The 25,273-nt window shown below is 44.9% G+C and overlaps 1 protein-coding gene across 4 annotated transcripts in view; it reads right to left on the bottom strand.

Annotated features, from left to right (window-relative positions):
* Positions 1-12,661: 12,661 nt before the first annotated feature.
* Positions 12,662-25,273, bottom strand: part of KLHDC10 (kelch domain containing 10) — a 59,038-nt gene continuing 46,426 nt past the window's right edge. For all 4 annotated transcript variants that reach the window (XM_060020885.1, XM_060020886.1, XM_060020888.1 and 1 more), the window contains 6 exons: positions 25,048-25,196; positions 23,385-23,469; positions 22,456-22,522; positions 21,357-21,404; positions 19,415-19,554; positions 12,662-18,783 (listed from right to left, as the gene is read on the bottom strand). In XM_060020885.1, the coding sequence (XP_059876868.1) occupies positions 18,574-18,783; positions 19,415-19,554; positions 21,357-21,404; positions 22,456-22,522; positions 23,385-23,469; positions 25,048-25,196 (699 nt within the window). In that variant the 3' untranslated portion in view covers positions 12,662-18,573. The remainder of the gene's footprint in view (positions 18,784-19,414; positions 19,555-21,356; positions 21,405-22,455; positions 22,523-23,384; positions 23,470-25,047; positions 25,197-25,273) is intronic.

Genomic DNA, 25,273 nt, shown 5'->3' with positions numbered 1-25,273 from the left:
GGGTGTGTGTGGTGTGTGGTATGTGGGGGTGTGTGTGGTGGGTGTGGGTGCGTGTGGTGTGTGGTGTATGTGGGGGGGTGTGGTGTGTGGGGGGTGTGGGTGTGTGTGGTGTATGTGGGGGTGTGTGTGGTATGTGGTGGGTGTGGGTGTGTGGTGTGTTGTGTATGTGGGGGTGTGTAGTGTGTGGTGTATGTGGGGGTGTGTGGTGTGTGGTGGGTGTGGGTGTGTGTGGTGTGTATTTTGTGTGGTGTGTGTGGGTGTGTGGTGTGGTGTGTGACTTGTCTGTCATGTGGCGTGTGTGGCTTGTGTGCGGTGGCGGGGGGCAGCACTGGGGGTGAAGGCGCTGCATGCAGAGGAGGTTTGAACAGAGGACAGGCCCTTAATGTTTCCTTCCAGAGGCTGTTATAGGGAAGGGCCTCGGTTTGAGTTCCTAAAAGAGTGATTCTCAAAGTGTGGTTCACAGTGGATCCTACAGCTCACCCCCAATTTACTGAAGCAGAACCTCTAGGGTTGAGGCCTCATAATATGCACTTTTTCACCAGGCCTCAAATAGTCCTTTCAGGCCCCTCAAGCCTAAAAGCCGCTGATCCGGCCAGGAGGGGGCGCAGAACCCCAACCTGCAGGCGACGCTGGTGCGCAGGTTTCATCCACGCCTGCGGGGCGCTGGCAGGTGTGGCCCATCCTTAGCATGGTAGCAAACAGCTCCCTGGGTCTCGGTCATTCCCTGCGCACAAATGTTCTTCAACTTTTTAAAAAGTCCTTCCGACTAGCCCCCTCGGCCCCATCTTTTGAAACCTCCTGGTTTTGTAAGTATGTACTGCCCCTGGTTTGGTTTTGTTCTCAGGCCCTTTGGTGGGTAGATTTGTGTTTCTTGACCTAAATTAGAATCTCCTTGAAAGCAGATGCGTTTCTGTCTCTTTTGTTTCTTTTTTGCTCCCTGGGGTCTAATGTGGGGTTCTGTACACAGCTGGTGCTAAAAACCGTTTGTAAAATAAAATGGTGACAATGTAGAGAGGGTAGGAGAGACTAAGAGGCCGGTGGGAGTTACTGGGGCTTGGCAGGCACCTCTCAGCAAAGCCCTCTTCCCTGCAGCTGCCTCCTCAGCACCCTGGCCTGGCCGGCCCTCCCTCACCCCCTTCATTAGCTGAACGTGGGGATGAGGCAACTCTTGGCAGACGTAGAGCAGATGTGGGTGCAGCTGGGACAGCGCAGCAGGTGGCCGTCCTTATCCAGCATCCTCTCGGTGGAGAGCTGGGTTGGGTGGGCTCAGGCCCTTCCAGCCCAGCAGGACTGCGAGTGCCCCGCCGCTGGTGGGCTGCTTGAAGCTCTTCTGCGGGGAGCAGGACCTGAAGCTGCACCCCACCGTTAGTCCCCAGGCAGCAGGATCTGGGGGAGGGCGCAGCACATCCTCAGTGCCCCCCCTCCACGATTATATGCCAAGCAGCCCGGGGGTGGAACAGGAGGAATTCCGGGCTTTCAGGGTCAAGTGTCTTGACAGGCCTCTTATCCTCCCACTCCCCAAGCTGAGTCAAATTTTAATTGAAGCCTGTGAAGCGCAAAGTCCTACAGAAACTATTATGAGAGTTTTCTGGAAAATAGAGACTGACAACACTCCCTGTAGGGAAGAAGATGAAAGTAATTCACGGCTCACCAAGCCCTCTGGGCCACGAGCCCCAGGGCACCCAGCAGAAGGCTTCTCCATCTCTGTCCTACCCCAGTCCTCTCCCAATCCTGATCTCATTAAAAGGAAACCGAAAGGGCAATATTACTTGGCTTCCATCTGGCCTCTTGAGATTTAAGGACTTTAATCAGTAGAACTGTTAAGGAATAAAATAACTCTACAATAACAAGAAAGCTGCCAGCTGGCCCTTCCAGTGACCTTGCCAGAGTGCATGGGAAATGGATCGCACCATCTGGGCTTTACTTCCCTCCGGGGGAAGAGTGAGTGATTGCAACACTTTAGGATCCAAGTTTACCCAAATTAAGAAAAGCTGTGCCCGGAAACAGCTTATATCTAAAGTATCATCTGCTTCCTGCCTCCCACTGCCTTCACCCCAACCCAGCCCTCCTCTGTGCCCTATTCCAGGTCCACAGTTCCAACGTGGCATCTTCGGGAAGGGTTAACAGCACCACAGAAAGCTCCCAGGGAAGAAATGTGGAAAAGACTTTAAAAGCAGGAAATAAATGACACTGGTTGAAGAGACAAGAAAAGGTGTGGAATTCTTCCCTCAAGTCCAAGTCCAGGATTTCCCAGTCCTCCTCCGGAGGCCATTCTGCTCTCACGGGGGGAACTTACACCTAAATCTGTGAAGGAAAGCCAGAGCAAGCAAACTGCTCAGTGGTGACCGTGGAGGAGGGAGGAGGGAGGAGTACTGGCGGTTCATGCTGACCTTCCCTTCTTCGAGGAGACATTGAGAGGAAGCCTGAGTTTCTAGACTGGGAGGCAGCCCGTAAATTCCCACACACCCCCTCTGGCAATGGCTGACTAGCCCCACCTGATGAGTCCCTGGGAAAAAGAGGCTAAGAGAGCAGGAAGACTCCTCACGAGGCAGGACGGAAAACTGGGGCTGAGGCTCGGGCTCAGCTCTCTGAAGCGCCACCGTGAGGAAGGGGCTGGGCTCTTCTTCCCCAAAAGGGCTGTAGCAGATGAGGCCGTTCGGGGTAAATCTCCCCACTGAAGGACACACTGCAGCCTTGAGCCACTTGGCCAGCTCCCCCTCTCACCTCGCTGCCCCTCAGACTCCTTTCCACAACCTGTGGAAGCTTTGTCCCCCTTTGGCGGGTAGGACACGACAAGCAGGCCCCAGAGGTCGTCGGCGTCTTGGCCACGGGTGCCCTTTCTGAAGGAAGTGGCCATCCGTCATCCTCCCAGGGAGCACCCTGGGCTACAAAGGTTAGGGTGGCCAGACCATGGTGGGAAGAAGTGGTGGTGAAGAAGACGTCGCTTCCTGAAGCACGAGAAGCAGACCCTGGAGAGAGATCCTCATGAGGTCAGCAAGGGCTTGAGGTGGGAATAGGGGCTGGTGGGTGGCACCTGGGTGGCTGCTGTGGCTCCCAAGGCTGGGACCAGAGCTCCTCCCAGGCTGTAAAGTGTGACATCGATCACCCAGTAAGTATCGAATCAGACACCTACTGACGTTCTGGCACTTTGCAGGTCACTCTGTTTTTCTTCTCGTGCTTGATCCTCACAACCTTCTGAGGGCAGTTTTTCTCATTTTAGAGAGGAGGGAAGGAAGGTCCAGCAGATCACATTCTAAATAGAATCACTGAGACTCAAAGCTATGTATTGTTTAAAGCTCATGTAACTAAACCTCCTGGCCTGGCCAGCTGAGTCCAGGTGCTCACAGGGCATCAGAGTCCACTCGCTCGCTGCCTTGTCCTGGGGCAGGCTCTCCCCAGACAGAAGTCACACGGCCCCAGGCTCAGAGCCACCAACCCCAGTAAAGAGAAGCTGAGTCTTTTTTTTTTAAATCCTTTAAGTGAAAGTATAGAGAATATTCATACCTACTACTCAGATTTGTCTTATATCTACTACTCAGCCCTGAGCTGGTGTTTAAAAAAAGGTTTTTTTTAAAGAAAAAAATTAGAAATAGATAAACTGTAGTATATCCAGACAGTGGAATATTATTCAGCACTTAAAAGAAATGAACTGTGAAACCACGAAAAGACGTGGAGGAAACTAAGTGAAAGAAGCCAGTCTGAAAAGGCCACATACTGCATGATCCCAACTATGACATTCTGGAAAAGGCACAACCATGTAGACAGTAAAAAGATGAGTGGTTGCCAGGAGTCGAGGGGAGAAGAGATGAAAAGGCAAAGCACAGAGGATTTTTAGGACAGTGAAATTCTTCTGTATGATACCACAATGGTAGATACAGGTCATTAAACATTTGTCCAAAGTGTGAACCCTAATGAAAAGTAGACTCTGCCTACTTATGATGTGTCATCCATTGCAACAGATGTACCCCTCTGGTGGGGGATGCTGACAGTAGGAAGCTGTGCCTGTGTGGGAGCCGGGGGTACATGGAAACGCTGTCTGCCTGCCTCTCAATTTTGCTATGAACCTTAAACTGCTCTAAAAGAGACAATCATGTAAAAAACAAAAAGTACAGGAACATTAAGAACAGTAACACCCAAGTCTCCATGATGCCCCACGGAAATAGTTTCACAGGTCAGTCATAACAATGTACCTCAAACCACGCGGCTTAAACAACAGAAATATATTGTCACACAGCTCTGGAGGCTAAACATTCAAGATCAGGGTGTTGAGTGGGTTCCATGCCTCTCTCCTAGCGCTGGTGGTTGGCTGGCAATCTTCGGGTTCCTTAGCTTGCAGATGTATCGCCCTGATTTCTGCGTTCAGGTTCATATGCCGTTCTCTGTGTGTCCGTGTGTGTGTTCAAATTTTCCCTTTTTATAAGCACACTAGTCACATTGGGTTAAGTAGGACCCATCCTAATGACCTCATATTAATTTACCTCTGTAAAGGCCCTATCTCTGAATAAGGTCACCTTCTGAGGTACTAGAGGTTAGGACTGCAACATATCTTTTTTTCAGGAACACAGTGCAACCGGTAATGTCTGCTGGGGACATAGCCTTGCCCCAGCATGTGGCAGCTGATTGAGTGCTACGTTGCTACGGAACCATTCAGACTGTTTATAACCAGCCACGGCTGAGTTGATTTTATTCCATTTCGGAATCTCACAGGTAATTTCACAAATGGACTACAACTCACCCCTGGCTCTCCCATCAGAACAGCCTGTCAACCCACAGCGTGGCAAGACACATTTTCCAGGTGTCACAGGACAGTTCAACACGTGGCAGGTCAGCAGGCACTCGGCAGGTGCAGACAAGTCTCCAGCAGTCACATCCAAAGGGTCTCGGGGAGACCTGGGCACTCCCAGAGCTTTTCTCTTTCTTATTTGTCTCTGTGCCACAGAACCCATGCCAGACATTCCACCAGCGAGAATTTTCTCAAGATCTGGTGCCCAAAACATACTTACTGTCTGACACAGTCATTTTTGTACCTTTTAGAGTCCCTTTTCGCACTGCTGACTCCAAGAAAGCTAATTAATTATTTTATACACCACTAATAAATTGACAAAGTGATTAATCTGATCATCCTTTTTATGAAATTACCTCTGAAATGCTAACTTCTCATCTTCTGAAACTCACTGTGTAAAGTACTCTGAAGATTACATTGTACCAGATTTTGGCTCTGTAAATCTTAATAGCAGGGTTTTTTTTTTTTTGCCCAAAGCAATAAAAGCTGTCCTGAATTTATCAGGTCAATCAGGAAAGAGGCAGGCAGCAGAAAATTGAAGGTGACTCACACTGCAAGTGGGGTTTGACTGACATTGTTCGAACCTGCTGTTGCCAGTTAGCTACAGGGGACTCTGCATCAGTGAGCGGTACAGTGGTAGCCTCGTGAAGCAGAGGGGCATGTGGAGCCTGCAGTTGCAGGTGTCAGGGCTCCCTGCCTGAGAGAAGAACTAGTGTGGTTCTGAGTGGTCCCTCCCCCCACCCCTTCCACCGCCTTTCCTGCATCTTCTCTCAGTACACCCACTGAGTCTCTTGGTGGTAGAGACCTCCCAGCGTGTCCCATTTGGGCTCAAAGCCCACAGAGAGCTGCTTCATGGCTGCCCACCCTGAGCAATCCCCAGAAGTCCTTGGCATGGGGTAGGGGCAGGGAGTGCACCTTGGCTATTGCCCTCCACTACACTTTACTCCACCCAGTGGGCAGGCTCCTGGACTCCAGTCTCAGGCTCTACCCGTGCTGTCATCGCTGTCCCACAGAAGGAATCTTAAAGCCTGCAGAGGCTACCAGGTCTGGTAGAAATAGCAGAGTCCATCTTCATTCTTTTTTCTAACAGCTAGTTTTCTTTCTTTTTCTTTTTAATAGTAAGTCCTGTGCATCCCAAGTGTGCCTTACCAAGAGAGTGTTAGGTCACTTTGCCAGCATCTTCTTAAGCTGCATGCAGAACACCTTTTACTTGTTTTGAGAACAGGTGAAAGACAAAACCTATTGAACCCATGGCCTCATTTATCCATTCACCAGCCCAACCATCCATCTCTCTCTCCACGCCTCCACCCATCCATCCACCCATCCATCCATCCATCCATTCAGCAGTGTATATTGAGCAACCTACTGTGTGTCAGGCTCTGTTCTAGGCTCTGGGGTAAAACAGAACAAGAACACAGCAGGGATGATTCCTGCCCTCATGACACTTCCATTCTAATAGAGAAGTTGGACAATAAATAGGATAAATACTAAATGAGATGGTGTTCCATGCTTTGGGAAGAGGATAGGGACTTCTAGTCGGGGTGGCAGTCTACAATTGTAAATAGAGGGGTCAGGGAAGGCTGGGTTGCCTCACTCACCTCACTCTATCCCTGGCTCTGCCTCATGGAGAAGATGACATTTGAATAAAGAACAGAAGGAGGTGAGAGATTGAGCCCTGTGGATGCTGGAGGAAGAGACTTCCAGGCAGAAGGAACAGCCAGTGCCAAGGCCCTGACACAGGAGCATGACTGACTGGTCAAGGAACAGCGAGGCAGTGCTGTGGCCAGAAGAGGGTGGCGGGAGTTGAGGTCAAAGAAGTTTGGAATCCACGGGCCATGGAAAGAGCTGAGTAAACTTGACACTTCTGGGTGCTCTGCAAGGGAAGAGAGCATCTCTGTGCCTTGTTCCTGTGCTCCCCTGGCGTTCCCTTGTACCCCAATTCTGACCTGAAGGTGTCTATCCCCCAGGCAGACCACAGCCTGAGGGCCCAGGCTAAGAGAAGGGTGTGGGCTGGAGAGCATGTGGGTGAGCATTTCCTGGGCTCTGAAACCCCACTGCCAGGATTCTCTACACGGCCTGGGGAAACTGAGGTTAGAGGGACCTCCCTCCAGCTTCCCCTGTACTGTCACTGCAGCCGCTTCTCCTCTGAGCAGGTTCCTTCTGCTTCGCTGGGGCAGGAAGTTTACCACCTACGAGTTCCCTCTGTTCCAGATTTTCTCCCATCCCTGCGCACACAGGTGAGATAAACGAGAGAAGGGCCCTTCCCAGGAGCTGCTGGGCCAATTCCTCTAGTGGAAGGAGTTTCTGATGAATCTAACATGAAGCCTTGAAACCAGAAGCGGTTAATGATGCCCTCACGTTGCTCCTGAGGGAAGACCGCAGTGCGAAAGAGGGCTCCAGTCAGCGGCTGGAGAGTGGCACGGTGAAAAAGAGACAGTCATTGTCCTCTGGAGGGCTGAGGGGAACACTCCTCTGTGACCCTACACCCAAAATCCTGTGTGGAAGTTAGTCTATTTCATCACACTCCCCCCTTCAGCAAAAGGATGACTTTTCCATAGTCATGATGCCATATTGAGGTGTCAGCCTTCCAGGGGTCTAAAGGAGGTACAGGAAGAGCCCAGGAGGCCTCTGAGGGGAGCACAGAAGGGACAGCGGTGTCCCCTAGCTCACCCGCAGTTGTTTGTTTCAGACAAACCCTGTCTTTGGGCCTGGGGCTCTGAATCTAATCTGTGACTGCCCCTCCGCTGAGCTGCCCCACGAAAAAATTTTCTGGAAAGGGACAGCCAGGTGTGAGTTTGGGGAGGCTCTGAGAGCTCTGGCATCTCTGTTTTTTGCTTCCTGGGTGTGAGGATGAGTGACAGATCGATAGATGTCACAATAGCACTTTGGTGTGTCCCCAGCCCTCTGGCTCATCTGCCACTCCACCGCGAGTGCGTGACTCCTGCCTCCTCTCCTCCCCTCCTCCAGGCCCACATCATGTTCCAGAACAACCCCCCACCGTGTGCGTGGGGAGCGGCCTTACTCCCTGTTGCTTTTCTAATGAGCCTTTTCTTTCTCCTGAAGCCACACTCACACACCCGAGAGCGCCATATCGACTGCCCTCTGGGTTGCCATGGAAACAGAGCATTCTTCCCTCCTCCCTCTTCTCTGTTTACCTTGGTCAGGGACTGCGGCAAAAACCAGCCTGTCGCGGAAGGAGAGGGAGGACGGAAAGCCAGCCGCTCTAAACCAGATCATTCCGGTTCAGAGTGGTGCCCCCGCCCCTTTCCAATCCTGAGAGCCGCTCCGGTAGGCGTGGTGGGCTGCACTGGGAGGCTCTGGGCCCTGGGGCGGGCAGGGTCCGGGGCTCCTCTCTCCGGCCTACCCTCCTCTTCCCTGCGGGGCTGGGTGATAGTAAAGTCTTTGCGGTGCTGGCCCAGGTTGCTGGGCCTAAGCCCAGAGCTGGGCAGTTGTTCACTGCACAAGAGCGCCCTGCTGGGGGTGAGGAGGAATGAGAGCTGAAATCCAGCCGTGCCCGCTGCCCCGGCCCAAAGCATCCTCACCCTGCCTGGACCGCTCCCATGTCCTCCTAAGAGTCCTGCTTCCTCTTGCACCTTCCCTGCGGCAGCCAGAAGCATCCTTTTGTGTTCTTCCTGCCTTAAAGTTTTCCACTGCTCTTAAAATAAAAGCTAAACTATCTGCCCAGCTCGTCATGATCTGCCCGGCCTGCCTCTCCTTTCTCGCCTCCAGTACCTCTTCTTCCGGGTTCCCCTTTCTCCTTCCTTCTAGAAGACTCCAGGAGGTGGGTTTGGTCTGTTACCATAACATTCTTCCTCATGGCGCTTTCTAGCTCTTCCTGCTCATTCACTGGGTTCTTAAAATGGCTTAATCTAACTTTTCTATGTAAAACGTAAAATAGTATTCACATTAGCCCCCCACCCCGACCCGCACCCAGATGCAAGCTCCCTGAAGGCAGGGCCATATTCCCTGCTGCATCCCCAGCACCCGGCACTGCGCTCGGCACGTAGTAGGTGCTCAGTTAGGAACCGACCCAGAGGTAGTGAGCGCCGGACCCCCTCCACCACCACCACTTCTTTCCGGGTCCAGCCGGCTGGCGGTTGCCCGCTCCGGGAGGAGCTCCGCCGGCTCCATCCCCGCTAGGGGGAGGCAGGGGAGCCACCGGGACGGCTCTTCGCGACGCTTGAGTGCAGCACCAGGTAATCTTGCTGCGGACGGAGAAACTCGACTCTCGACTGCCCCGCCGTGTGTCCAAGGCCCAACCGGGCAAAAGCCGGGGCGGCGGGGGTCCCACTGCAGGAGTGGAGGTGGCGCGTCGGGGATCCGGCGTCCCTGAAGCTGTCACCCCAGCGCACCCCGAAGTCCTGACAGCACGGCCCTTCCCTGCCCCAGCCCAGGGCTTCATTGCCCGGAACAGCCCACCCCCGGGCGGCTAGGGTGGGCGGATGTGGTTCTCCAGACGCCCTTCGATAAGGGTTCTTTCGGTAACGACTTGCTGCCTGCAGCCAGGCCCCGCCCGGCGGGTGGCAGTTATTACAGAAAACCTCTCGGAATTGCAGGCAGGGCGCCTCTTTTCTGGGCTTTGCGGTTCAGGCTAGCTCTCGTGGCAAATCCTCTGACTTGGCTTGTCTTGGCTTCGCAATCTGTGAATGGGGTAAGGCTTCCCCATCCTTTGAATTACCCAATCATTTACAGCCAGACTTGGTCAGAAGGGACCCAGATTTACGGTATCCTGAAGAACTAAATTGAAAGAGCTGTGAAATTCTGCTTTATAAAGGGGAAAAAAGGAAAACAAACAAACAAAAACCAAGAACACACTTGAAAAAACAGCAGCCCCTGCTGCAGCTCTTCTTACCTTCCAACCTGTCTTACAACTGTTAGCTCTTTTGTCTTTCTCTGGATACCTTTACATCTCTAATTAATGTGTTTCCTGGTTATTTGAGACATTCTGTATTTTTCCTTCCTGGTATGGAAGATGAGGATTTATCTCACTTCCATCACTCCACCTCTCCTGTCTCATCCTCTCATATTTAGTTTCTTTATTGGTTATTTTTATAATTTTAGTAAGTAAAAGTACTTCACCTTTATTTCTTATTCCTTCAACTCCAGAGAGCAACCTAATAATGATTACTATGTGCCAAACATCGTTCTGAGCACTTTACATGTATCTGCTCATTTAAGGCACACAATAATGTCAAGAGACAGGTTATTGTTATTAGCCCCATTTTAGGGAAAAGAAAACTAAGGCCATTTTACTATCATTACTAGTGGTTTTCCAAGGGGGAGAGGAGGAGAATGTGGGTGGCCAGTCTGCCATCTTCACACTGAGTTCTAACAGAGCAAGTTTTGGGAAGCACTTATTCTGACCTTTGCTCTAGTTCCCTGTTGGGCAATGAAGTGTGACAGTGACAAGTAAGGTAGGGAGGTCTCCTGGTCATCTCAGCCAGTACCAGACAGTTAGCTCAGCTGTGGGACAAGGATTCCCAAATGTTGTAAACCAGCTAAATTGTAATCAACTGAGGAGTATGTTAAAATAACCCACCTACAAGAACAGAATCCTTGGGATTTGGGCCCGGGAATCTGTTTTTAACAAGCAGGCCTCGTGCTTGGAAACCAGTGGGTCATAGGTGAGTCTGGCAGCTGGCCTTGTTCTATTCCATACTCCATTTTCAGCACTCTTCCTCGGAGCCTGCAATGAGCAAGTGGGTACCCTTTACTGTGTCACTCACTAAGGAACTACCTGGCTTTTGCAGTAGACCTCCTATCAAAGTAGGATCAACGATTTTAATATGAAGATCAAGGTGAAGAGCTAATGCAAGTCCAGTCCTAGTGTGGATTCTCACGTATGATGTTCACCATTATGCTCCAGGCCTTTGGTCATAATCACAGAATGTTAGATCTGAAAGGGACCTTGGAGATTATCTAGCCAAACTCCTCACTTGACAGATGAGTAAACCAAGGCCCAAAGGAAAGCAAATTGCATACAGAACTATTATGGACTGAGCCAAGAGCCAAGCCCTGGTCTCCCAATTCTCCAGGATGTCTTTTTCTAGAACTGTACTGTCTAGGTAGCCACTAGCCACGTGTGACTATTTACATTTAAATAAATTTAAATCAAAAATTTTAAAAAAAAGTTTTTTTTAGATTTGTTTTATTTTTTTATTTTATTTCTGGCTGCATTGCGTCTTCGTTGCTGCGCGCGGGCTTTCTCTAGTTGTGGCGAGCAGGGGCTACTCTTTGTTGTGGTGCGTGGGCTTCTTATTGCAGTGGCTTCTCTTGTTGCAGAGCACAGGCTCTAGGCACACAGGCTTCAGTAGTTGCAGCACGTGGGCTCAGTAGTTGTGGCTCGCAGGCTCTAGAGTGCAGGCTCAGTAGTTGTGGTGCACGGGCTTAGTTGCTCCGCGGCATGTGGGATCTTCCCGGACCAGGGCTCGAACCCGTGTCCCCTGCATTGGCAGGCAGATTCTCAACCACTGCGCCACCAGGGATGCCCTAAATCAAATTTAAAATTTAGTTTCTCAGTCACAAAAACCACATTTGAAGTGCTCAAGAGCCAGCAGCTAGTGGCTACTACATATTGGACAGTGCAAACACAGAACATTTCCATCATCATGGAAAATTCTATAGTCTAGGGCTGGTCTGGAACCTGGGCCTTTCATCTGAACGTAGTATGGGAACTGGATAGTTTTATCAATGTCTTCTCCCCTCAAACAATTACTGCAGAAGAGTAACTCAAGAGAATGTGGTTGTACTATTCAGTTAACAGTAGTTTAGTGATAGCATTTTGACAAACTAGAATTTTATGCATGAAACTGGCAGAACAAACCCACCCGAACCAACTAAGCCACTGAAAACTCCTCCTAAGCTACAATGGGTCTCATCTAAGAACCAAATCAGATACTAACATGAGTTCATTTTGAAGCTCTGGCTGGTTTAAAAGGTGTAAGGTCCATTTCTTATTCCTGGGAGGTCTGAGGGGAGTATACTTTTGAAGAGACAGGAAAAATAAACCAAAGGAAATAAAATTGCTCTGCATAATAACTGTAAAATGTTAACTGTAAGGTGGGCTGGGAAGGTTTATGAATTAATTAAGGAGCAGAAATTATATCTTTTCCTCCTTGTGGATTTATAATATCTAAGATTATTCATCCCGGGAAGGTGTATTTGATCCAAAAGTTTGTCAATGGAAACACTGGAAAACGAAAGGTGCATGTGCAATTCTGGATGGGAGACCTTAAAAGTGACCAGACTTGCGAGTGTCCACCCTACTTCACACTTAAAGAGACATGAAGAAAAGTACTACTGGGAGAGGGGATCTCATTAGAAGTGAAACTACACAAAGCAGAGGTCTTGGAGAAGGAAGCATCTGGAAGACCAGTTCCAGAACTAGGAACTGTGGTTTCATTCCCAAAGGACCTTGGCGAAGGGCTCAGATCCTCCTGGGGCTTTTCCCTTGAATCATACAGATAGTCGTGACTCTGTATGTAAAGGTTCACATTCTTCCTCTGAATTCCCTGTAGCTCCTCCAACCCTTCAGAAGTCTTGATACATCCATATAAACTTGTGTGGAGGCGGTCTGGGGAATATATGGGAGGGGGCAGTAAAAGGGAGTATGCCTTGCCCCACAGTTACTCCCTTGCTGATGTCCTGGAGGGAGCCACGTTGCGTTGAGTGGATTACGTGTGTCCAGGAGTTGCAGAGGGGGAGCAGAGAGAAGGCGCCCACAGTGGGAGGGTGTGAAAGGTAGACGACACAGAGAGAAAACTGGACCCTGTGGGGTGGTAAAGGGAGTGGCGGAGGTAGGTTGGACTGACGCTTGGGTCATAGAGGTGAGCTCACATACACAAGTTACTGTCAGACAATCAAGGTGGCCTTGAACCAAATAGATCTGGATAAGATTTATTGATCAGATTGTTTTAGAAAACCAACAGCAAAACACTGACAAGATACATAAATACAGACTGGACATTTTAGGGTAAATTCACTATATTTCCTACCTGCTTGTAGGAAACCAGGTAAGGTGGGAAAAGCTGTCCTGATCATATGGCATGCACACCAGACTGCAAAAGGACTTCCACACTATTCAACAGGACTGTGGCAAACAGCTTTAAAGTAAGGCAAGCATCGTGTGTGGCCTAAGCATACCCTGTACCAAGAGCCAAGCCCAGGCTCGCCTCAGAGACTGCATGTGAGTGAGGTTTCCCTTTCTTGCCTAGTTCTTCCAGAAATATCCTCATTGGCAGGTGCCTTTACAGGGAGATGCCTGGCGCTGTCCCTGCTCGGACTCTGTGTACAAGGAAGTGGCTTTAGAGAAAATCAGTGTGTTTCTGATGCCTCCTTTGTATTCTAAATGTGCAACTAGTAAAACAGCAATTACTACAGCTTGGTGAAACTGCCTCTGACTCACCCTGTACAGTGACTAAGCAGGGCCTTTTAAAAACTTCTAAAAAGTGAAAAAAATAAAAGATAAAAACATGAAAGTTATGTTAAAAAGATGGTACCACTTTTGAAGCACAACTCAAAACTTCTTTCCATAACACCAGATGAGGGAAGAGGTCGCTTTCCACCAAATCTAACGACCTTAGAAGGGAAACGCCACTGCTGGGCATGATCTGGTGGCGATGCACACAGAGGTTACAGAACTCTACCAAGCCTACCTCAGGCCCTGCCAACGCTCCTAGAGCCCCGAGGCATTTGGGGAACCTAAGCAATTTAAGCGAATGGTGACCAGTTTTGGAAGCTTATGATCATAGGACCATAAACCCTCATCCATCCTGGAGCTCAATGCTAGAACAATGAAGAATGAGGAAATTGACTTTTTGTGCTATATCAGAGTGCTGGCAGGTGGACAATTCAGTAACCTATGCCACCTTCTAAACATCTTTAAGACCACATAAAAACAAACTGGTTTTACAGAATTAAGACCAACATAGTCTTAGAGGATAATTCAACCTTTCCTACAAGCCAAGCTATGGGTTGTAGGAAAGGCTGAGGCTCCTTCAAGAATAGTGGAAAAGCAAGTATTTGCAAAGATCCAAAGAAATGTATTCAAATGATGGGATTTCCTCTGCATCATACACAGCTTTTTTCTTCCAATATGTGCTAAGAGTTCTTTGGTGGTTATAGGAGAGACAGCCTAGAACTCAGGGCAGGAGACTATGCCAAAGCAGAAGAGTGAAGAGTGACATCTAAACTCACCATTAACCACTGTCATCAGGTTGACCACCTACAGCTAACTGGGCTGCCTATATGTTTGCTGGTTTCTAGCCCCTCCGTGATTCCTGCTTTTCAATTTCTGAGTACACATTAGCCCCACTCCACTGAAAAGGAGATGCTTGTGGGAAAGGGTAGGGAGAAGGAAGAACTATAAATCAATCAATTGTTTGATAGAAAAGTTGAAACACTGATTATCTATGGATTTCAATTATCTGTGCTTTACTCTGGGTAATGAAAGGTCACTGTTAATATACCTTTTGCTTAGAAATGTTAATGTTTATTATTATATTTTTAAATCTAGCTATGTAATGGACACGAATAGCTTAGAGCAAATTTTTACATCATGTCACCAGGGCCCTGAAAAAAGAAGATTTGCCAGTAGAAAGGGTTTCAGTTTGGCCCCTGAACAGTTAAAATTTCAATCTATTCTATATTGGTTTATAGATTTTCCAGAATATGGAAAATACCTTATTAAATGAAGAAAGCATCATTTTCTTCATTTAATAAAGTATTACTTTCACAGATAAATTAGTATATACATGGGAGAACTCATAGTATTAAATATTAGGTTTTAATTCTCCATTTAGAAAACTCCTTACAGGTAGACTTCCTTGTTCCTAGGCAAAGAAATGTAAGAAGATATGCAAACATGAGATAGTACAAATATGACTGGGGAAAAGTCTCAATTCTAACAAACCCGAGAAACAACAAGTCTCTAAAGAGTTGGAGTAAGGAGGCACTGGACTTGAAAGTCCAGCTTTACCAAGAGTTGGCCTAAGCCAGCCAATCACATCTCAAATTTTTGGTATAATTTGACTCTAAAGTAATGAGCTGGCTTCCCCAAGACAGATACAAAATAGTAGTCTACCTGCTTTATAGTCACACCTTATATATAATCTGTATATATCCATATGTGTTTCTATATATTGCACTTAAACTTACAGGACTGCAGTAAGATAGCTGGGAGTACCTCAAAGAGGCAGAGAAGCAGCAGGCATAAACTTTCCTAAGTCAAGTAACAGTGTCAGGAATTCAGAGTGCTGGTTTTGGATATACTAAAATGCCTGGTGACTCCCCATATAAAATTCTAGTCATCTACATTTAAGTCATCATACACACAGTCTCATTTGGCATTCAGAACACGTGCACATGTGTGGTTCTATAGCACTCAGAGCTGATCATACTACATCATTTTCACTAGTGTTATATTAAAAGAAGACACTTTAGACCAAAGATATGTACTTTTATGAAAACGTCACACACAAGGTCTTGGATGTCAGGCCTCCAAAGTCTACCTCAAAGAATACCGCCTTCAAAAGGTTTTAAAAAGGATGCTAGGGGCTTCCCTGGTGGCGCAGTGGTTGAGAGTCCGCCTGCCGATGCAGGGGACAGGGGTTTGTGCCCCGGTCCGGGAAGATCCCACATGCCACGGAGCGGTTGGGCCCTGAGCTATGGCCGCTGAGCCTGCGCGTCCAGAGCCGGTGCTCCGCAGCGGGAGGGGCCACAGCGGTGAGAGGCCCCCGCACCAAAAAAAAAAAAAAAAAAAAAAAAAGATGCCAGCAAGTGTGGATTGAACCAGTCTCTCTTTCAGCTCTCTGTGTCACAGAATTAGAGACCTGCTTATATCCCAAGGACTATGGAAGGATAAGCACAGAGGCTGAACATTCAGTCTTTGATCCCTATAAATCCAGGACGTTGTAAATAGAGCTGCAATGAACATTTTGGTACATAACTCTTTTTGCATTATGGTTTTCTCAGGGTATATGCCCAGTAGTGGGATTGCTGGGACATGGAAGCAACCTAAGTGTCCATCAACAGACGAATGGATAAAGAAGATGTGGCACATATATACAATGGAATATTACTCAGCCATAAAAAGAAACGAAATTGAGTTATTTGTAGTGAGGTGGATGGACCTAGAGTCTGTCATACAGAGTGAAGTTAAGTCAGAAAAAGAAAAACAAATACCATATGCTAACACATATATATGGAATCTAAGGAAAAAAAAAAGTCATGGAGAACCTAGGGGTAAGACGGGAATAAAGACATAGACCTACTAGAGAATGGACTTGAGGATATGGGGAGGGGGAAGGGTAAGCTGTGACAAAGTGAGAGAGTGGCATGGACATATATACACTACCAAACGTAAAATAGATAGCTAGTAGGAAGCAGCCGCATAGCACAGGGAGATCAGCTCGGTGCTTTGTGACCACCTAGAGGCGTGGGATAGGGAGGGTGGGAGGGAGGGAGACACAAGAGGGAAGAGATATGGGAACATATGTATATGTATAACTGATTCACTTTGTTATAAAGCAGAAACTAACACACCATTGTAAAGCAATTATACTCCAATAAAGATGTTAAAAAAAAAAAAATCCAGGACAAAGATCCTTTTGCCACCCTGGGTAGTGTGACTTGTTTAATTATGGATAGTTTCTGCCCAAACATCCAGAGACTAGATTGGAGTCATGCAGCAAAGCTTTGTTTTGAACTAATGGAGCTGCTCAGACTGACCTGCTCTGGAGAGAGCTCCTCATTGGAACAAGCCTAGCAGTGGGTGGCAAGAAGTTAAAGGCCAGACTGGTCATGGCAAGAGGGGGATGGGGCCTCTGGAGGAGTTGCTGCTTTCCCTGCTTCCCCCCTACCCCCTCATTCCCCAAAAGGACCCAAACTCACAGATGAAACGTTGTTACAAGACCTTGCAGAACACAGGCTCTATGAACTCAACCCCACATGGATGGGAGGTTATAATAAGGCCTGGAGGTTAGGAGTCCAAGTCTAGAGGCCACATTCTTCTCTTCCCCAGAATTGAACACTAGATGGTAACTTTTTAGCCATAACTCAAAGGTGATTTTCAATCCACACATGAGCCTAAGAGATTCCCTTCTGGGACGAAGGGAGAAGAATAATTTTAAAAGCTAAGCGAAAAAGAGGCACTTAAAGCAAAAACATGTCCCTAGTCTCCCATCTGAGTCTCCTGTTATGACGTAACCAACGGAATGATCAGCACTGTGCCCTCTTGCACACCTTTAGCACCTTTCATACACCGAAGGACTTCCAACTGCTCATGTCTCAGTGACCACTCTAGCAGCCTGATGGCAAAGCAAGTAAAAACTTAGGTCATTTCTTTTTTAGAATTAAAATACAACACAAAACAAACCAGAACTAAAATTTCACACCAAAAAGTGAATGATCCTCAGTTTCATTCCTTCCTCATGCTAGTTTTAAAAATGATACTTAGTTCTTCAGGAAGAATGACCTGTGGCTTTTCCCCAAGACCTTTTATCCAGTTACTAGGCAATTACTCACAGCACCATGCACATTAAAGCAGACAGAAAATGAGGCAAAAAGCTAAGAGAAAAATCAAGGGCCAACTGGTTTTCTAGAGATAAAACCTATTGCCTGAGAATACGGCAGGTGCACGGCCCAGAGTGAGAAAAGAAAACAGTTCTGGAAGAGATATGGGAACATATGTATATGTATAACTGATTCATTTTGTTATAAAGCAGAAACTAACACACCATTGTAAAGCAATTATACTCCAATAAAGAAAGAAAAAAAAGAAACAGTTCTGAAAGGAAATGGCCGATATGACAGTCAAAGTTCACAGCCCAGAGCAGAAGCCCTCCCTGCCCTGCTCTATTCAGGCCTCTCACGAACTTACATTTATGTCCCACAGCATTTATGCCACACACTTAGGGTCTGCAATTCCCCACAGTGAAGTCAAAAAGATACTTGAAACCATTAATAAGCATAGGAGAATTTCAAAACTGCCCAGAACGAAGAACTGTGACCACCATAAATTTCTTGATTTGACATGTTCTTGGTGCCATAATTCCTAAGAGCAACGACAAACAGCACAATTACAACACACAGTAAAGTCTTTAGACAAGTCAACTCTAATCACTGCTGGCACCATAAGGATGAGAAAAGAAATCACTAATCAAGAGCTGCTGAGCTGCTTAACTTTTCTCCAAAGTCAAAGGATCGGTTTGGGTACCTAGGCAGCAAGACATCAACCACCGCTGCCATTAGATCCAGCTACTCAGTTAGATGTACCTTTGAAAACAGGAAGTTAAACATCTAGCTTTCCCTATAATATGCAAGAGTCTCAAGGTTAGCCTTCTTGTTCTATCCCCAAAACTTCTTGTTGTTGTTGCTGGATTTAATTTTTTAAATTTTATTTTTGTTTTTATCGATGACGTTGCTTTAATTTATAGAGCACTGCCTGACAGGGTCATATCCCTAGAGTTCCTCTAAAATTTTCTTTATCTTATCTTAATTCATAACATTATTAAGGTACTTTCAGACTTGCCCTCAACTCCATCAAGGAAGAGGGAGTATGTGAGTATGTGTGTGTGTACTGGGGCAGAAGGGAGAGAAGCAAAGAAAAAAGCACGAGGGAAAGTGAGATTCCATAAACTTAAAACAATTTACAGAAAGGCATCTGATGTATTTTCTGAATAAGGCCTTGATCAGGGTAACCAATCCTCTCTGTAGCACATTCTACACTGCCCATAAATAAAGGAGTCTCTTTAAATTAACATTTCCAGTATCAATGAACAGTCCAGAAATCCTCATTTCAAGCGCTCGATGAGTCCCTGTGTGAGTCCAAGGTGCAGAAGCTGTGTCCGGGAGAGGTTTGCTAGGTTGGGGAAGGCCGCAAGCAGCTTCTCCCACGCCAGTTCCAGCAGGCTAGGAACCACCAGCCAGATCTTAAACAACGACCCAGTCCGTTTATTTTCGTGGATGTTCACCACTCCTCCATGAATGTACATGCAACCAGCCTATGAACAAATGGCAGTCAAAAGAGGATAAATTCACATGGGAGAGAAACAGGTACTTACGCTGAAGATTCAGCCAAAAAGTTCATAGTAGGCTGAATTAGACAACAGGAAACAGAAAAGTTTCTCACTGATCCCAACACAGTGCAGAGATCAAGAAAGGCTTAGATACTGAAGGAGTTACTAAGGGAAAAGCAAGAGGCTGGTTTTACTTCAACAACAACTCCAACAACGGTAAACTAAGACTATATTAGGCATCCCCTGTGCCCAGTACTAGGGTACAAGGTGAAAATAAAGGTCTTTGCATTCAAGAAACTAGTAGAATCTTCAATAACATGGCATCTTGGGGGTAAAACTGTTCTGCCTTCCCAGGAAACACCTTTGATGTCACTGTCAGGGCCTGAATGCCACATGTAGCATTGCTTTTACATTTATGTTGCTCTTTTAAGCTTGTATTATGATGGTTTTTCTCCCCTTTTCTCAGAGGAAGAGCTAGCTTTGGAAGAAAGGTTTTAAAAACACATTCTTAATCCAAGCTTTGCTAATATCAGAATCTTCTTTTCTTGCTATATCTCTAAAAATATCTCCTTATCATCTGCAACTACATAAAAAAGATACGAAAATGAAAGCTTACTGGTGTAACAGCTGCACAGTGAAAATAAACTGGCTCTGGCATGGTAGCTGGGAGCTTTACCCATTGAAAAGTCTGCAGATTCAGCTTCCAGATATCTCCCAGGATCACTTCTCCATTATAGCCCCCGCAAATGAACACATCTATCAGGAAAAGAGAAAGCCAAAATCACACAAAGGAAAAGGGCCACGGTGACAGCATGTCCTGTAGTAGCTCTCACGGCTAGGTGACACGGGACCAGTTCAGTCCCCATACCATACAGGACTCCAGCTGGCGGGCCGCTCATGCTGCTGTCCTGTCCCTCACTAAAGTTCGGACACTATGTTGGGATCTTTGCTAGGGCTAAGAATGTAAGCCTCTGAGGAAGCTTCATGTCTAGGTTCTCAACTACAGGTGCCAGGCATAGGAAGTGAATGAGCAAGAAGGTTCAGGGAAAATAAACAAATAGGTCCAGGGAACAAACAGGAGTGCACATGCTCTAACGAGGAAGATGGCGATGCAGCTCCAGCTCATCGATGCCATGCAGGACTTAGGGTCAGCAACTGCCAGATCTTCCAATTTTTTAAAAGACGCTGGAAATCCAGATTTTTGAAAAGTGAAACATTTTGATTTTTAAATATTGGCCACTAATTCAAAAACTGTAATACACACATGAGCCAAAGAGAACACATCTGCAGGCCACCAGGCTGCAAACTCTCCTTTTAAATAACATCCTAAAAAGGATAGACATTTTTCTGCCCATAGAGACAAACATTCTCTACTTAGACAATTAACCTGCAATGTTCAGTTTGGGGGCACAAAAGAGGTTTTTCCAAGCTTTCTTCAGCCCAAAGAGGACAGTTTGAAGTCCCATTTGACCTGTACCAGTTATTTATGTCAGGAACAAAACCTTCCCAAAATCAAAGGTTTTTTTTAAATTATTGTTCTTGTTGTTCTTTTTGTTTTTATAAAGTCAGTTAGTTATAACTAAGTCGACAACATGTAACAAAGGCTATGTGAACCTTCAAGCTAAATGCCCACAACTATAGCTGAATTCCATTTGTATGGTGCCTGGACTCAAAGAACCAAATGAATACACGTGTTAACTCAAATCTAGATCAAGTTTAAGTCAATACAATTAAACTATAAAATACACTGGAAACTTTTCTGGCTAGGATTTAAAAAAAGTATGGATCCGTTCTTAGAGAGGCAAAGCTGAACAACGCCACTATCTATAAATCTTGTCCAAAGAGCAGAAGCATAATAAAAAGCGCCTCTGTACTAGAGATGGCAGCATAATCCTAGTAAAATCTGAACTAAGCTGCTGAAAGGATACAGGCTATCAAACTCATTTACACACACCTTCCTCCCCTCCAAAAATTTAAGGTGGTATATCCAACTATAAAATAAGCTGTAAATTAAAAGACAGGACGGTTGTCCAAAGAGGAGTCATTTATCACACTCAGATAAAGTAGCTGCAGCTGCTTTCTGAAGCCATACAATGCTTGTGTTGTAATATGGCCAAAGAATGCGCTAAGAGTTCTATCTGGTATCAGATAGAGAAGAGAATAAACTTAATGAAATAACACTCTGAAGGAGCCATTACAATTTTAATACAATGTCTACCAAGGTTTCTACTGTATGTCAGGATTATTAGTGTTACCCACCAAAACCAGAGACATCTGTTGAGGTGGGGTGCTGAACGATTAGGTGGTAGAGTAAAAGCTTATTTATCACTTATTTTTGAGTTCTGTGATAACTGAGGGAACCCAAACAATACATTCGTTTACTTTATGAAAATTGCTGAGAGACGCAGAACTTTATGGATTTCCCTTTAAGTCTAAACTAAAAGAAATAGACTCTCCCCAAAGTTATGCCTCTTTTAAAGAGTTATCATTAAGAAATAAAATAATCTCAGTATGTACAATTACAAAAACGGAACCAGCCTGTTATTTAAAATCCTTACCATTTTTTATCTGAACACAACTGTGACACCTTCGGGCTGCAGGAAAACCTGCCAAACACATAAATACAGAAATTCCATTATTCACAGAAAGACTGGGAGTAATGGTGATCCGACACAGCAAAAGACATACTACGAACAACTTGCTTAAAACAATCCCTTTGTTGCATTAAAGCAAACATTGACTAGTCCTTCCAATCCTGCCTTATTTCACACTAGAATAAAGCCATCATAAGTTTCATCATAATGATATAATGTTAAGGTGTCAGGAAAACAAAGTGAGGTGGCAGTGGGCAGGGGTTACTAGTGGCTTTCCCAAGCCCTTTTACCCACAAAGAGACAGGTAGATCTTGATTTAAGGGCCTACTTTTATCCTACCCAGATTTCCCCTCTTCCACAGAATTCACCAATCCCCATTAAAAGTCTGTGCTCATGGGCTTCACTGGCGGTACAGTGGTTAAGAATCCGCCTGCCAATGCAGGGGACACGGGTTCAAGCCCTGGTCCAGGAAGATCCCACATGCCGAGGAGCAACTAAGCCTGTGCGCCACAACTACTGAGCCTGCGCTCTAGAACCCGTGAGCCACAACTACTGAGCCCACGTGCCTAGAGCCTGTGCTCCGCAACAAAAGAAGCCACTGCAATGAGAAGCCCGCACACCGCAACGAAGAGTAGCCCCCGCTCACTGCAACTAGAGAAAGCCTGTGCCCAGCAATGAAGACCCAATGCAGCCAAAAATAAATAAATAAATAAAATTTAAAAAAATGAAATAAAAAAAATAAAAGTCTCTGCTCAGTTGCTGAGGAAGAATAATAATTGGGCTAAGGAATACAAGTAATTTCTTTTCTTTTTTTCTTGGCCACGCCGCACAGCATGCGGGGTCCTAGTTCCCAGACCAGGGATCGAACCTGTGTGCCCTGCAGTGGAAGCTTGGAGTCTTAACCACTGGATCGCCAGAGAAGTCCCGCAAGTAATTTCTAATACCAATTTAACAGATATTTTTCTTCTCATATAATGCAATAAAATTCCTTTTTCTCTTTCAGAACAAGTAAAACTATAAAATACATTTATTAAAGATAAATGAATCAATATTTTAAATTTACCTATTTTTTCATGGGGTTTTGTTGCAATTTCCTCCCATGCATTCGTTTCAAGGTTATATGCATGAATCTTGGAGAGAAAAGAAAAAAAGAGAATACACAAAAAATTTTAGCTAGCCTGAAAACTGGATTTTTCATAACAGCCTGTACAAACATATTCTTGGTTGAAAAGCCTTCTTTTCCTTTGCTATTCTCTGATCTTTCCTAATTCTAATATAAGGCAAAACATTAAATGAAGCAATTGAAAATTAAGCACATACATAATTTTATTATTTTTAAATCATAGAAAAGAATGAAGAAAAAAGTTGGAATTCTGCAACTTGCACATTTTCTACAATGAACATGTATCATTTTTATAACAGAAGAAAGCAAGTGTTGGTAAGAAAACACGGAACTGCAGTTTTGACAAAACTTGAAAAAGACCATTAAGGTTCCCAATCAGGAGCTCTGAGGCCTACAGATTTCCCCTGGGACATATGGATTTAGAAATGCCACAGAGACACATGAATCAAAGCCCTTCAGAACGCAGCTTTCTAAAGGTAGTGATGTGCAGTCCTAAACATGCCTGTTCTTTTTAGATACACAGCACTGACAATGAGAGGGACGTGACATTCTGAGAATCCTGGTTCCAAATCTAATTAGTTGCTCCATTTAACCTACTATTATCTTTCTTTTAATGTCTTTTCTCATCTAGCATAAAGAGATAATTCTAATAAAGTATTTTCAGTGCGTAATTATGCAACTGTCAACTGGAAAGCATATCAGGGGCACAGAGTTCAACCTTATAAAGAGCGTCTAACACAAAATAGGTGTTGATGAAGAAACTGCTTGAAAATTACAATATCTACAGTAACAGAATTGTTACTTATTATGCTTAGTATAACACATGCCTCTCTCTAGCCTTCTTCCTCTCTCTCTCTTTTTTAATATACCTTGTTTAAGGAATAAGCTGTCCAAGAAGTACCACCTCCCAAGATGTAAATCCTCTGCCCATCATGTGCAATTTCATGTCTGTATCTGAAAATATACAATAAAATACATTTATAATTATGGGAAAAATGATCTACCTAAGATTTGGCTGCAAGACTTTTTATTGCATCATTATTTATAATAATAAATTATTGGAAATAACCCAAATGTTTAATAATAGTGAATTGGTTAAATAAATTATACAATATATAAAAAATGGATTAGCATGCAACCAATAAGAATGTAGGAACAGAGGATGGTTAATATACTGAGAACTTCTTTTCAGGTCATTAACTGAAAAAAAAAATCAGTTATGTAAGAGCAGATAGGCTATAATCCTACTAAGAATTTATAGATATACAAATATGCACAGAAAATGACTATAAGGATACATGCAAAATGTTAACCCTGGTTATCCCTGAGTTTAGATTTTGCTTTTTATTTTCTTCATTTTGCTTATTGGTATTTTCTAGATTTTCTATAATCTTTTTGTGATAACTTTGTATAAGGGGGGAAATTATTACAGTTTTAAAAAGTGATTTGCCTACATTTAATTAGAAAGCTTAGACTATGGGCTTTCAAATTAAGACACTTATTTAACAGATATAAAAATATCAGAAAAATTATGCTACATAAAACTGTGAATATAATATGAAACACCTACCAGAACTTTTATCCAAGCAGTCTAGCTAAAAGCTGAAACAAGTTATAATATGTCCATAAGATGATTCAAAGAAGGCAACCATGTGAAAATGCTTTGAAAACAATCTATTTCCTCCTTTCCCTGGAGGCCCTGGTGCTGATAAAATAAATTACATCAAAATTGCTCCCCATACGAAGCCAGCTCCCAAGTCCTCTCATGGTAGTTCTGCAATAATCAGCCCACTAAGATACTACGATAGACATAAGTCCTCCTTGGCACCCATATGTCGTTTTTTTAAAGGCAACAAAGACATAATAGTCTAAACAGTGAATAAAAAATTATTTACTGTCTTTGCTTTTAAACTAGAGGGCAAAAAAACCTCTTTAAGTTTTCCAGTGAGTTTAATTCTAAGAAGAGGCAACTGCTATTAGGAAAAAAAAAAAGTGAAAGATCTACAACTGCTACTAGAAGGCAACTAAAGAGAATCATGTGATGTTTGAGTGTTTAACAGAGCACTTAAAATAAATGACCTTCCCTTCCTTTCTTCCATCCATCCAACCAACACTCACTGAGTACCACTATGGGCAAGGCACTGTGTTCTTACTGGGGATACGGTTGTAAGCAAATAAGCCAAAGAATCCTAATATGCAAGTTAAGAAGGGAAATCAAAAAGTAACTAGAATGTAATTATTTTGCCTGTAATATGAAATTTAGTTACAATTGTTACCATTGGTTTCACTATTTTCCTAATGCAGGAAAACTGAAGTACAAGAGGAAATAACAGGAAAAACATTCTTTAATTCAGAGGGAGATATCATTCCCTCACCAGAAGATCCTTCTTTAATGCTGAACTGGGATCTAACAGCCAGTTAGCTATTTTCACCAGGCCAAAGGGTCTTCTTCAAACCATACTGCCAATATTCTGAAAAAAAAGTAAAATCTTAGCAAGAAAGAATAAATATGCTTTAATCCTAGAATCTCACCTCTCTTCTGGTAGATCACAGGATAGGTTGTTTGGTTTCAGTTGTGTCCACTCTCTGGTATTGAGATCTAATTTGTGCAGGTCTGTGCTGTAAATATAGCCAGTTGTCCCTCCAAAGACATAAAGGGAGCCATTGATGATAGCCATGGCCTGGATAATGAGGAAAGGTGAACGAGACTTCCTCGTTAACACTTGATTGAAGAAGAATGTAACCTTATTAGATATCC

The sequence above is a fragment of the Delphinus delphis genome, chromosome 9, assembly GCF_949987515.2.
Source record: "Delphinus delphis chromosome 9, mDelDel1.2, whole genome shotgun sequence".
Taxonomy (NCBI): Eukaryota; Metazoa; Chordata; class Mammalia; order Artiodactyla; family Delphinidae; genus Delphinus; species Delphinus delphis.
The sequence above is the reverse complement of the archived record's forward strand: the minus strand, read 5'-3'. Positions and strand labels throughout refer to the sequence as shown.